At 41.0% G+C, this 14036-nt stretch overlaps 1 protein-coding gene across 1 annotated transcript in view; it reads right to left on the bottom strand.

Moving 5' to 3' along the window:
- LOC137295359 (uncharacterized) overlaps positions 1-14036 on the bottom strand; it is a 76475-nt gene that overhangs the window by 53870 nt on the left and 8569 nt on the right. The window contains exons 6-19 of the mRNA XM_067826673.1: positions 12774-13010; positions 12403-12612; positions 11557-11828; positions 6020-6092; positions 5048-5269; positions 3725-3875; positions 3296-3579; positions 2903-3100; positions 2681-2812; positions 2304-2445; positions 1815-2044; positions 1524-1682; positions 1226-1397; positions 731-985 (exon numbers count right to left, since the gene is read on the bottom strand). Of these exons, the coding sequence (XP_067682774.1) occupies positions 731-985; positions 1226-1397; positions 1524-1682; positions 1815-2044; positions 2304-2445; positions 2681-2812; positions 2903-3100; positions 3296-3579; positions 3725-3875; positions 5048-5269; positions 6020-6092; positions 11557-11828; positions 12403-12612; positions 12774-13010 (2737 nt within the window). The remainder of the gene's footprint in view (positions 1-730; positions 986-1225; positions 1398-1523; positions 1683-1814; positions 2045-2303; positions 2446-2680; positions 2813-2902; positions 3101-3295; positions 3580-3724; positions 3876-5047; positions 5270-6019; positions 6093-11556; positions 11829-12402; positions 12613-12773; positions 13011-14036) is intronic.

Here is a 14036-nt window from a genome sequence, read left to right as displayed (position 1 = left end):
GATAACAGACATACATATTCAATAGAAGATAACAGACATACATATTGTGTCCATGTCCATGTGCATAAGTGTATTATCAAAACCAGACCCAAAGCAAGCCATGTTCTTCTAAGTACTCAGAATTTCATCCAATTCAAAATCCAATCCAATCCAAAAATTTCAAGTATTTCATCCAAATGATAACCAATGAATAATATAAATGAGGAAACTTGATTTGATCATATTAGTGATGTGTTTGATACATAGGCCTTTCACTTGTTGATCCACACCTGCCTACAGCTGACACTCATGGGACAAGGGTCATGGTCACCTGTCTTCCCACATGTGACTACAATAGTCAAGGCACATGGGGAAGTGGCTGCCACCTTTTTTTGCTACACCTAACTACAGCTGACACACATGGGACAGGAGCTGTCACCTCTCCTCCCACCTCTGACTATAGCAGTCAAAGCACACTGGCAAGGGGCTGACACCTCTCTTCCCACATCTGACCACAATAGTCAAAGCACATGGACCAGGGGCTGTCGCCTGTCTTCCTTCACCTGACCACAGTAGTCAAAGCACATGGACCAGGGACTGTCACCTGTCTTCCTACACCTGACCACAGTAGTCAAAGCACATGGACCAGGGGCTGTCACCTGTCTTCCTACACCTGACCACAGCAATCTATGTACATGGGCAGTGACAACATTGGGCAAGACTTATGTGTCACTGCACGAATCAAACTCACCTGTTTCTCCACACCTGATAACACTGGCGATTGAACATGGATGAGAGACAGCCATCAGTTTGTCACGGTTGAAGTGAGATGCAGGGTCCAGGTTGTCACCTTCTACCACAGCCCACTTGTACTTCCTGTGACGTAAGCTTGGCCACACAGCAGACAGCATGTAGGAGTAGGGAGTATAGTCAACATCTGCCATTTGCCAGACAGCGTTTTCTTCAATTGTTATTCCACTGGTTAATCCAGATTTGTCCATCTGCCCTGTACAAAGCAACACAGTCATGTAAGATATACTATATTTGGGATGACACATTCTTAGTAAAGTAACAATTCAAATACTTCTTGAAGAATTTGTACTTTGCCAAGAAACTGTCATCCCAAACAACATATCTTACATTTAACCACTTTCTTAATGGGATTGCATAATCACAGCACAGCCTTGCATTCATGGTTTCATTGTCAAATTCAACATATTGACTGCAGTTTGTTAAATGCTGTTACCTGCAGCATCAATGACTATTGCTGGTATTACATAGCTTGGGTCTTTTGAACTACAGTCTCTAATGTCTTTAGACATTATCGTATGTGTCCCGACTTTGTTGAAACCTCGCACTGACAGACGCTTGCATTTAGTGAATGTCAGATGTTTGGGTAGTTCTATAGTGAACGTCACCTGTAACAGAATAATGTAATAATCACAAACTTGTGGATGTATTTAATTGATATTCTTATATCACAGAGTACGTATGTATATTCTCTTTCATGTTGCAGTCAGGTACATGTATTAAACATAGCTTACCCATTCATCATCTGGGATCAAATCATCCACAGGTGTCCAGTCTGTCAACAGACCACTGCCACCATCTGTCAGGCTCCAGTCATACCCTGCTATGGCATCAAAAGACTCTGATATCACAGGAATATCTCCATCGCGGAAACGATCCAGTTGTACATGTATCTGCAATGAGCAGGCAAAAGACATGGAGACAGACAATTCCCAGACTACTTCTGCGAAAAAGGACAGTGATAAAACCATTAGAATAGTTTGTACCGTTAGAAGGTACTACTGGTGACTGTGTTCAATGCACACCTGAGCCCTTGATGTGACCTCGGTGCATGTGATATTCATGCTTCCTGATACAGGCTGATGGGGCGTGACCACCACACCATTACTGGGGGTGGGTTCAGAACAGACGTGGGCAGCACAAAATTTCACAAGTGCTCTGTAGGTCTGGCCCGGCTCGAGAAGCAGTCCTCCAAGAGTCACTGATTTAGCTGGACCAATGTCCTCATACTTCCGTATCTCAGTCCATATCTGATCTGTTAATGCAATGAAAAACTGTTAATGATAAGCAAAGTATGCATACCTGGAGAGCGAGGGATGAGTAGGGGTTGAGCACTTCCTTCAGCAATACTCCAGCCGTGTTATACCAAGCGAAAATGTATTGGACCTCATAATTGTCATTTGCTTGCACAATGCGTCACTGGTGTTTAAAAGAAGTTTAAAATGTGCAAATTATAATTAGTTGCTTTTCAGTACTAATGAGTTAATAAAAACAACATATCTCACACATAATACCTGATGATGGGAGTTTCTGTTCTAGGCTGAAATGTACATTGGGGTACAGCTCATCGAAGCTGGAGTCTGTTGACCAGTGGGCGGTGTATGTGGAGGAAGACACCTGGTACTCCAGGTCGACCTTACAGGTGGAGTTAGTCCCCTAATGTGTCATGTGAATACTTCATATTATGCTCCGTTCGATGAACATCATTTGTGGCACACAGAGTTTGTAAGTTGGTTTGGAGGAATCAACAAGAATGGATATGGTTAACATCATTTTGTGAACGTATTCTGGATTATTAAGGTGTATGTACATATTAATATGACATCAACATTTTGAATTGTAATTCACGTTACAAAACGAATCTCATATACGTAAAGTCATAATCATTTACCTCCGGGCATGCCTCTCCATCCCTGACAGTCACACCACTCAGAGTCATGTTCTGGCAAATAACTGTCACCCCATCCGATGACTGAATGGTCTCCCCAGCACTGTTCATCCCAACAACAGTTGAAAAGTACATCTGCAATGGTATAGTAAGAACACACACAGTCAACTGACGATTTCAAGTCAAAAGACCATTCCTATAGCTCTGCCTACAATTGCTATATACCTGGTGAATGGTGAGTGTTATATTCGTAAATCGATGCGACAGTGATCCACCAACATCTTCATAAGCTGCAATATCTTGTTTTCCAGGAGCACTGCCAACACAGACCTTGTACGTTACACCACTAAGTCCGTCATCAAACCCATACCACCTGGTGTCCAGACTGTAAGCAGATATTTGGAGGTCCGTATCTTCAAACTCCTGTCAAAAAGATAAACAAGAACACCATACTGTGTTATGATTGCAAAATACACCTACCAGACTGAAGACCAGAATTGTCCTCGGTATCTGTCCTTTGCCATGTGCACGTGGGTTTTCTAAATGTTCTTTCTTATTTTTTTATCAAAAGAAGCCCAAAGTAAAATACAAGAAGAGTAGCAGGTTAGGTGAACTCACACTGATACCAAGTTGGTATAGTTCCTCTGGTGGACATGAGTCAAAAACCACACCCGGGGAAGGTGGTCTGATGTTATGGATATAAGGTTCTGACACACCAACTGTCCACAGTCCCACAATGTTGGTAACTTTGATGGATGCGTAATACGTGTGTCCGTGATGCAGATCCCAGTGGAGATCGCTGGTGGCAACAGCTGCACATGTTGGTGATCTGCTGACAGTACACCCACCACCAGACTGGAGAGGGCGGAAAGGTAGGATCTCGGAGCCACCTGGGGACGAACCTGAGGTAAAGAAATTTGTGTTACTTTGTTACTGACATTCATATAGATTATCAGGGGGATGTTAGTTGTTTGTAGACACTTTAAAAAGACTATGTCTGGCTAGGATTTCATCTCATTTAGCACAGGAGATACAACTATAAATTACCAATTGCAAAACTGTACAGAAGATAATCCTGCTTTGTGTCTGAAAAGGTGCCTTCACTCCATGTGGCAACCATGGACTGCCCCTTTATGGCTATAGTTACCGGAGGCTTGAATGCTGGCGGCTGTGTGTGGACCACAACCGGACCAAGAATCTGTGAACAACATTTTAGAAAGTGTTTAGTATTAGAGTAGCAATGGGTCCCATGAGTAACAATTACTAATTATATAACAAGCGTTTCTGAATGTGAGACACTCATGCATCTCACTAACATTACCACAGCAAGACAAAGTGATCAATATCCCCCACAATGGTAAACTACTCTCCCTGTATATGTCAGCTAGGTATGCCCATGTCACATGTTACAACATTGTTTGTAACACTGATCTAACGAAAACATAAACTATTCATATACTAACATGTTTGTTTCAACAACAGTCAGACTGCTTCCACTGTTTGATGTACTTCAGTAATGTTGATAGTGGATGTAGAGTGGTACTCTTGATTTATGTCATAAGTTTCTTGAATACCCACAATATGGAAGCAGTGCATTGAATGGTTTTTAAGTTGTGCTAAGAAAAGGAGCACTACTGCCAATTTCAGTCAAAGTAAAACCTGTTGCCATGGAAATGCGAAAAAAAGGTATTTTATTCAGAAATCCCAATGGCACCAGTTCACCACAAGACCTATTCATGTTCCAAATATGAAATACATTGAACAGTTTTTGAGTTCTGCCCTTGAAAAGAACACTATCACCGATTCCAGTCCAACTGAAACATATTTTATTCAGAAATCCCAGACTACCAAATGGCAACTGTTCACCACCAGATATATCTAAGTGCCAAGTTTGGTGAAGAAACGGAGAATGGGGACAAAAGCATGTCTTGCGACGTCAATAACTGATCTTCCTGCTTGCAACATGCCAACGACACATTCACGCTGCACATTTGACAATCGTGGCATCTAAAGTACTATTAGAACTGTGGCTTAAAAGTGTTTTTTCAATTCTTGAGGCCAATGCAAACATGTGCAAATGAAGAAAACTTCGATGCGAAGATTACGTGATCGACTGCACATGCCAAACCTGATTTGGCACTAATGTTATTTGCACAACGAATGGATGGGTTTGAGTGGGTTTTGCTAACGTTTTTCTAGAGTCGAAAGATAGGGATCCCATTTCAGATACATAGATGTGTCATCAGAGAAAAATTATTCATTATTTGTTAAAAATTTCATTTTGTGAAGTTTCTTTTTTGACTCAGTATAGAAACATTTCCTGAAAGAGGTATCTCACAGGAATGACTATTCTATTCTCAACATATGCACCTGTAATGTGACGATTCCTGCTTTGTTAGTGGCTTTCACTGCAATATGAAACTGTTGTCCATCACTGAGACGAAGATGGAAGCCTTCATAGTGAGGATGATGATGCGTTGATGTGTAGGGCAGAATGTCTGGAGCTGCTTCCCTCGATGGATGTGACATAAGACCAAGTTGGTAGTCATAGATACCACTGTCAGTGTCGCTGCTTGTCCAGTTCACATACAACTGAAACATGCACACCCGTGCAGGTTTTACTTGTGCATATAGACTCACAAGCAAAAGAAGGTACACATGTGAGGTGGTTTGTGCAATCCCAAATTTGCTTTCTAACTAGCAAAATTATTGAAGAACTGATTGGATAGAATGCAACCATCATGTTTCATTTGTCAAATTGCAACCAAAACCATTTCTATGTGTTTTGCACAAATTTTCACAAAATCGTCATTATTGCAGAATGAATGAGCACTTTTCGTTCTGAGGGAATAAAACCTGTGAGCCAATTCACAGTGACAACACAACTTCATGCTGCTGGCATTTAGGCCAATGCACCACAGCATGGACTGGCCTTGACCTTCCAGCAATTTAGGAACTATCTGCAGTGGTCATCACTACATTGCTGTTTTTTGTTACAATGTCATTTGGCTGATGAAACACATACATTGCAGTGTGATTCCACGTACATTTCCGTTTCATTGAAAGGTTTTGTTATTTTTATTGTATTGGAAGAAACACAACACGTGTACTTTCTTTTGTTGGTCCGTTTATATGACAGGTCAAACTGTTAAAAACGTCCACTCAAAGGATGGTCCTGTATAACCAGTTGAGAATATTTCAGTCACTCAATGTTATTTAGAGTTTTGTGTATGCGGTAACATGGAAAACACTTACATGGTGCTCTTTCAATATGTACATTGATTTTGTAGACTCCATAGCAAATCTTGAATATTTCGAACACACTGTCTGTGGCTGCAATACAGGCTTCCCTCTGTAATCCTTCAGAAGTGGTAGTACATTGAGATCGTCATTTGTGATGAATGTGCTCATCTGCCTGGAGTAAAGACATGATCTACTTGCTGATCTAACTTACATGTAAGTACCAGAACATATCTGTTACAGAGATATGATGGAATAAAAAAAGATGGCAAAAAACATTTTAAGAATTACTTACCGGTATCATATATATATGGAAATTAAGGAAGCGTAGTATTGCCACAGTGAAAAAGTTTTTTAGTCTCATTATCCCGTACAACATACTATCTCCTATGTAGGACACACTATCTCCTATGTAGGACACACTATCTCCTAGGACTTACTAATTGTTATCTCCTTAGAACTTAATGACTCTTAGTATCTCCTACATATGACTTAATATCTCCTATGTAGGACTTATTATGACCTACATAGGACTTACTATCTTCTACGTAGGACTTCCACCATCCCATATAACCCAACATTCCTGCAGGAATATCTACTCTGGTGAGAGGAACTAGTGTTAGGTGTTTTATGTACACACCCCTTTTTCCTTTATTATTCATTTCTACAAAAACCTTTAATCATAACATTTGGTATCATTTGAAAGCTCATATCCTTGCCTTTCTCAGGGAGTAAACTGTTTTCGCACATATATAATCTTGGGAAAATGCTTTCACTACAAAGTATACCAACCTATGCTCTGTTGCTGAAATTTGCATCAGTTAAATGCCTATATCTTCAGTTAAACTAATATTATGATTATCACATTCAAGTAGTCTAACTTTGGACTTTTGTAGCTTACCATCAATGTGAGGGTGGATATATTTACCATCCCTCTAGTCATTAACATCATATGTTTTAGGAATTGAAAAAGCACAATTCCTGGAGAATGGGGGTCTGAGACAGCTGTCCTGGTAGTTGTCTCCTCTGATGTCCGCTCATTTCCCTTATCTAGCCCGTGGTCAAGCGCCTCTGGGCTGCTGGACATCGCCACTGTGCCTAGGGACGTTGGGGGAGGACCTCAGGAGGCCAGACATGGGTAGATATGGTTCACCTTCTTCATATGCTCTATGGGGTTGTTTTGAATACCCAACTGTGAGGAATACCATTTATTAGGCATCCAGAGAGTATGTCCTATTTTATTCCTTTCTTTTAAGACCTGTGGTGAAGGGTGTATGGTTCCTTGACTGATACCCATAGTCCGTGTTACCTAGTACCTTGAATATAGTTTTGCTGATTTGACTCACCCTGTTCTACAATTTATAGTTGTCTAAAAACACCATTGTACTGTGCATTTTCTAGGATTGTTACCAATACAATATCATTTTCACCCAATCTGTGTTTGTTCCTCTTTGACTCCTAGCATATTAGTCCCTTTGTGGAAAAGTCCCTTTGGACACTAGAGTGGAAGTTTGGTTTGTCTACCGATATTTTTCTGTCTGCTATTTTATGTTACCTGTGGGAACTAAGGCAGTTGTCCCCAGTATACTGTGAAGAATCAGCTGGCACCGTAACAATCTCCTACATAGAATTTAATATTTTCTATGTAGGACTTATTATCTGCTATATAGGACATATCGATATATGTTAATGTATACTCTTCAGAAAAGTAGGGGAACTGTACTTTCAATGTACGATTGTGGAAATTGGGAGATACAGTATATGGGATTGAATATAGTTGATACAACAATAATGGCTGTTTTGAGAATGCATCACCACATGGATTTCAGTCAAAGCAAAGCTGTTTGTTCAGTTATCTCCTTGTTAGGTGACTTGAGTTTGACATGAAACTCTATGGTTTACAGTTTTCAGTCAGTAGTGTGTGATTTGACCCTGGAAACCCTGACCATGCACAGATTCAAGAAAATTAGAGGAAAAATTGGTCTACAGTGATTTATCGACCTGCCTGAAAAATGTCAAAATTCATAATGACACCCCATGGAGGTGTAGGAGGTGTGTACGTTGTGCACATGCTTCCCATGCATTATGTTTGCGTGTGGTGATAACGTGAAATGATGCATAGACAAGATGAATGTCATTCCTCAATGGGTTTTCTTCCTACCAGACTTCAAAGTTCAGGTTCCCCTACTTTTTGAAGAGCATACATTAATGTGAAATGGTTGACAAAACTCACTAGACACGCAAACCATCTCCTGTTTCAATCACTGACAGTCATGTGTTGCATTCACGCTTTGAGTCTACTATCCAGTGTTATTTACTATAAGAGCCTACTGATTCCTTCACTATTAGACTCATGTGTTCAACTTATTGTTGCACATTACCGTCATGTGTTAAACCGACTGTTGTACTATACTCCCGTCCCGTTTGCTATACTGTTACGCGCTGCAGTTAGTTCATTGTTACATGTTGCACTTTGTTACACTTTTAGATAATGCAGAAGTCATTGCACGAGTTATAATCTGCGTGCAAAGATGTGTCTTAGACTATGGGTGGCAATCTATGTGTACTTGTTAGTGTATATTTATACAAGCAACCTAACTTCTGCCTTCTAGAATTTTGTATTGCTTTACGCCGCACTCAAGACTTTCCACCCCAGGCATGTCAACTTGTAAACAATCAAGGAAAAAGCAAATCGCAAAAGAGCATTGTACCTGAAGACAAGCAAAACGTTCGGAGGGAGTGTCATAACCAGAACCTTTCTCCCTCGCTCTCTGTGTGTGTGTGTATGCTTGCATGCGTGCATGCGCATATGTGTGTCAATACCAAAAACTCCATGGCAACAATTAGATCAAGGTCCACGTCACCCTAACGTAACACACATACAATAACACTGTATAGTAACAGTGTGTTAGTGCCATGAATATTTCTACAAAGGTCCTGCATAACCAAACATTTCTCAACTTAATAACCATACTTCATAATACAAACCTTCAGAAGGATATATTACATACTACGTAGGAGATATATCCTACATAAGAGATACTAAGTTCTACGTAGGAGATAGTAGCACAAACAAAATTTAACCATGGCCTTACGACGCTTCTTTAGGAAACTGAGTTATATGAATTTACAGATGAAAAAATAGTAGATGCAGCAAACGGCTCTTTAGGGTGGCATGGTGAGCCACCTTATCATGTTTACCCTCAGCCCAGACAGTGACAGGTACTTCACCGAAGAAATTCTGCATATTCGAGCATCTCAACATTTCAAAAGGATTCTCCACACTTTTGAATTGCACAGAATGCTGAAGGGATGTGTTCTTGACAGCAAACAGATTGAAATGTACCAACTCAAAGGCACCAAGAACATTGGAGAGATGGAAAACTTCACACCTGTCAAGCAACACATTGAATCTTTCCCTTGTTTCAATGTGTTTTGACATTCGCAAGTGTGTCAGAAGAGTTCAATGATATAAATATTCTCACTGATTTTGTAAAACATAATGTAAAGTTTATTGGCTTTGATGAATCTAAGGCTTGAATACACACTATAAAATGTTCACATGGTGCTTGACAAACCTTGTGCCATCTTTCTACTCTTCCAATGGTATAATTCACAGTGGAATGGAGCAAGGAATGTTCGCAGTGGAAGGAAAAAAATGGTTTGGGAAGAGGCAAAAAAATCTGACCGCAACCCTCCATGTGCTGGACTGACTATGGCATAGGACTGACCCTTATTGATGGGTTGTGGAGTCATTTCATTGTATTAATCATCCTCGGCGACTGCTTCATTTACTCAAGTCTTTAATGAGTCGATTCAGCTTGAAGTGTACTCTCAAGGGCATGTGCAGACTTAAGAATCTATACCAGCCGGAAGAGGGATATACCTTGTTTGCTCTTCTTTAAGTCCTTCGAGCTTCCTCCATTATAAAGAGTTTGGTTTCCATCCCGGACCTCCTCATCACATATCCCCAATGCCACTTACTCATATTCTTTACAATGATTACATCGAAGTCCTTGCCAAAGGGGATATCAATTTGAAAGAACAGGTTCTCCTTGTCGAGTTCTTTTCTTATGAATTTTGTCTCAACAAATGTAATATCCTTCATTTGAAACATAGCAGGGTTATGAGTGATGGATCGGTCACGTTACAAGGGGAAGGTGTTATTGAGCATCTTGTGGAAGATGAGGCCTACACCTATCTTGTAATGAAAATTCAAGATAAGCCTCCGCAACAAGTATGAAATTCGTTGGAAGAAAATCTGGAGCTCAAAACTACATGCTGGAAAATCAAAACCTCGGATGCTTTTGCTATGCCAGTCCTTTAACCTTTGTGTAGTTATTTGGACACAAGAAGATATCCGCTGTCGTGACTGCCTGATATAAGGATAATGTCTGATGACAGTTTACTACCCTCGTTCCTCTGTCATACTGTCTATATATGCCAAGCAATTCGGAAGACTGGCTCTTGATTAATGTTGCATCTTTTCATGGTGGAATTTTAGGGTGTACTTTTACACATATTGATTTATGAGATCGTCGTCCGGTGATGCATGTCAAGACCAGTGATAAAAGTGAGGAATTCCACAGCCCAGACTCTCTCATTTGTGGAGAGGCTTTCTGAGCGGTTGTTGCATGCAGTGTGTGGAACAGAATAGCAATCCCATCTACTACTTCGCCTGGATGAAGTCGGCAAGTCTCAAATGTGAAACTGGAGGCTTTCTTATTGCCGCTCAGGAAAATAATCAAGAAAGTATAAAAATGTCGACTTTGCAATTAATTTACAGGGATTGTCCAGCACCTTGTCAGTGGATGCCCTTCCTTGGCACAAACAGCATATCTTAAACAATATGCCTGTGGATTTGACTCCAACTATGGTACGACCCAGAACATATCTTTGGAATAGACCCATATGAAACATTTCAGCTAACAAACCTCGAAGTAAATGAATGTATTTATATCATTGTCCCTTTAAACAGCAAGCAATTGGCAAGATTCAGGAAATGTGTGCTAAATATGTGGATCTCGCCTTTGGAATGTCTCGCTTGCATCCCAAGTACACTGTCATCAGGTTCCCCATTGTTCTCGTGCCCTTGGTCATGTACCTCCTGATCTCTTGGCATAGATCAGGAGAGTACACAGATTCGCGACCAGGAGCGCAGCCTTTCTGGCTTTGGGTAATCTGAGTTCATGAGAAGTCCTATTCTCTGTCTAGGTTGCATGTAGAGGGGGCAAGGACCCTGAGGTGATGATGAGCCTGAATGTGGACCCCCTGGACTCTCTTTGCTGCACACTTTTTATAATTTGTACATAATAATAGACTGCTTTTATTGTCTTTCCAGGATGAACCCATGACTAGATAGTTTGCAAACACTAAACCTGACATTTATACAACAATTGTCATATTTGGGATTTCGCTTTCTTAGTAAAGTACGAATTCTAGTACTTTTTTTTTTCCGGTTGAGTCCCATCCGGGATTCGAACCCGCACCCTCAGAGTCAGGCACCTAATCGCCAGCACACAAAGTCAGCCGCCTAGCCCGCTCAGCCACCGCGACTTCCACAAAAATGAAAGTCGGACAACTGGTAGTCTAGACTGCGTACTTTGTGTACCCCTCTGATGAGTGACATTTATACATACCCGCATGTTGTATCCGGATCTTCAATCTGACTCCTTCTCCTGTCTGCAGTGACGAGCCACACTTCCACGCCATTCGTCACCAGACCTTCAGTAGTGCGTGAGTTGAGGACGGCAATCTGGACAAGAGATGGTGGTGTCTGATCCACGGTTACTCCATCAGAACACACAGGAAGAGATGGCTCCAGGGCTCGGTTGAAGGCGACTACTGTGATATAGAACTTGCCTTCCGAGGGGGCTGTCCAGGAAGCGTGGGTTGAGGACGTCTCAGTCACCTGTGTACAACCAAAGTATGTCATGTTCCGGTGTAGGATGTACTATTTATCGTTTGTTGGATTGTTGTCCCCAGTACTAAAACTCTGAATATGAAGTGTACCTTGGAACAACTTTGTTTCCTCTTCAGGTGTACACTAATCACAATCCACAATTCTTCATAAAATATACAACAACTACTATTCTGGACTTTGTCTTGGCAATGTTATTTAAGCATCAAACATATTTAAGGCCAGAGCCAACATTATCGCCTCTATGAGTGGCATTTTAGGAGTCGGGAAGTACAATATAGAACAAACGTGAATGCTGTCCAATAACACATGAGAAACGGCAATATTCACAGAAGTTTACATCTTCCGTTCCATCTTGAATCAAAATGCCATCAGCGCCAAAATGTTGGTATGCAATACTGAGACTTATTTTGTGTATAGAGTGTATTATATATTATGTGAAGTGCAGCTATGTATTTATAACCCTGTAATCCCCATATGACTAACTAGCGAATAAGATATCACATAATATCACTGATGTGAATAATCCTAGAGGCCGGAACAAGTTTTAAACAATCAGACTTACATTATGCGAGATGAGATCAATGCCAAAGTCTAAGAGATTGAGGCAGTGGTCCGCATAGCCATACTGGTAAAACTTGACGCCACTTTCTCTGTCAAAGAACCCTTCCCAATGGGCATGAAGTTGTGTGGTGTCCTGGTAGTCAATCTCTGGTTGACCCATCACACCGTCGTGGACAGCACCAGGGCGAGGGGAACTGGAGTCGATGGTTATCTGGGCCATTGGTATACATACATGTATACTAAATACACTCTAAAGCAACATGAATGAAAACATTAGTGACATAAATACACACAACTAAATAAATACTCGTGCTGTTTTCAGATATTAATGTAAGCACACATATATACAAGTAAAGATATTCTATGAATTACCTTTAAGTGTAATGTGGTAGTAAGTTTAGCATGGTTCATGACGGTTACTTCCACAAAGTAGTCCGAATCATGAACACCCTTGTCTTTGCTATGGAAGATCCCACCGTGCTCCACATCGTCATCAATTACATCCGGTTTGACCTGGAAGTGTCTATGGTAACATCCAAGACCAGGGGTACAGTAGCAGTTTGACCCTCGGGGATAGTATAAGTACTGTGTCTTGCATGATGATTCGTCCTGGATGAGACCATGAAACCATAGAAAGACATACATTTAATGTGTGTGCGTGCGTGCGTACGTGCACTTGTATTGTCATTTTGGAAGCACATTCATTCAGATTTGTAGTCAGAAACACAATTATTGGCCTGTAAACAATCAAAGTGAATCCGATGTGTTTAGGTTTTAGCAGTTATGTCAATACAAAAGAGTTTGCTTGTGGAGAATTAGTGGCTATATTCATCACCAGAGCAAGCGATTAGTTTGGTGTCAAATTCAAAGTACCCGTGAAGGTCCGGGTTAGAATATTGGCCTTCAATTACCCTTGCTTGCCGCTAGTTCTGACTAATGTGATCGGGTGGTCAGGCTCGCTGACTTGGTCGACTCATGTTGTGGGTTCCTACTGGCGCTGATGTTCATGGTGTAGAACATGGAATGTCTGGTCCAGACTCGATTATTTACAGACTGCTACCATATTGCTGGAATATTGCCGAGTGCGGCATAACACTAAACTCACTCTCATTTGGTCTCTTTAATGGTAACATTTTAATGCTATGACAAATATGAGGTGTGGTATGTTATATAGTTTAACAACGTAACCGGCACATAGGATTGAGATTTGCATCAGTCGCCACATGACAAAAGGCGTTGTTAGATGATTCGTCAAAGCGTCCTACTGTCAATTACATCATTATAGTCAAACACATTGATAACTTGTGAATCTCTTATCAGGACAATCCCTCATTCTGCGTTCCATTCGCCTCATCAAACTTCCAAGCTCAGCCTGATCCACTCCGTCCTATTCTCCGTGTGAGGATTTGCTGCGAGTGGTCCGCGGACAATGACGATGAGACATACACCGTCCAAGGTTCTCACAGATATTACGCGATGGGTGATAAGTGCTGGGCATGGTAAGGTGGTTACCCTCTTTTTTTGAGGTTTATTTCGCAAACCCTTTGTGCTTTGTTGTGTTGCCATTGTAAATGGCAAAACGGCGTCCATGTCAATACCTTTCTGATATTGTCACGGTAGTACTGTTCAGTGAGA

Source organism: Haliotis asinina, chromosome 8 (genome assembly GCF_037392515.1).
Source record: "Haliotis asinina isolate JCU_RB_2024 chromosome 8, JCU_Hal_asi_v2, whole genome shotgun sequence".
NCBI lineage: Eukaryota > Metazoa > Mollusca > Gastropoda > Lepetellida > Haliotidae > Haliotis > Haliotis asinina.
The sequence above is the reverse complement of the archived record's forward strand: the minus strand, read 5'-3'. Positions and strand labels throughout refer to the sequence as shown.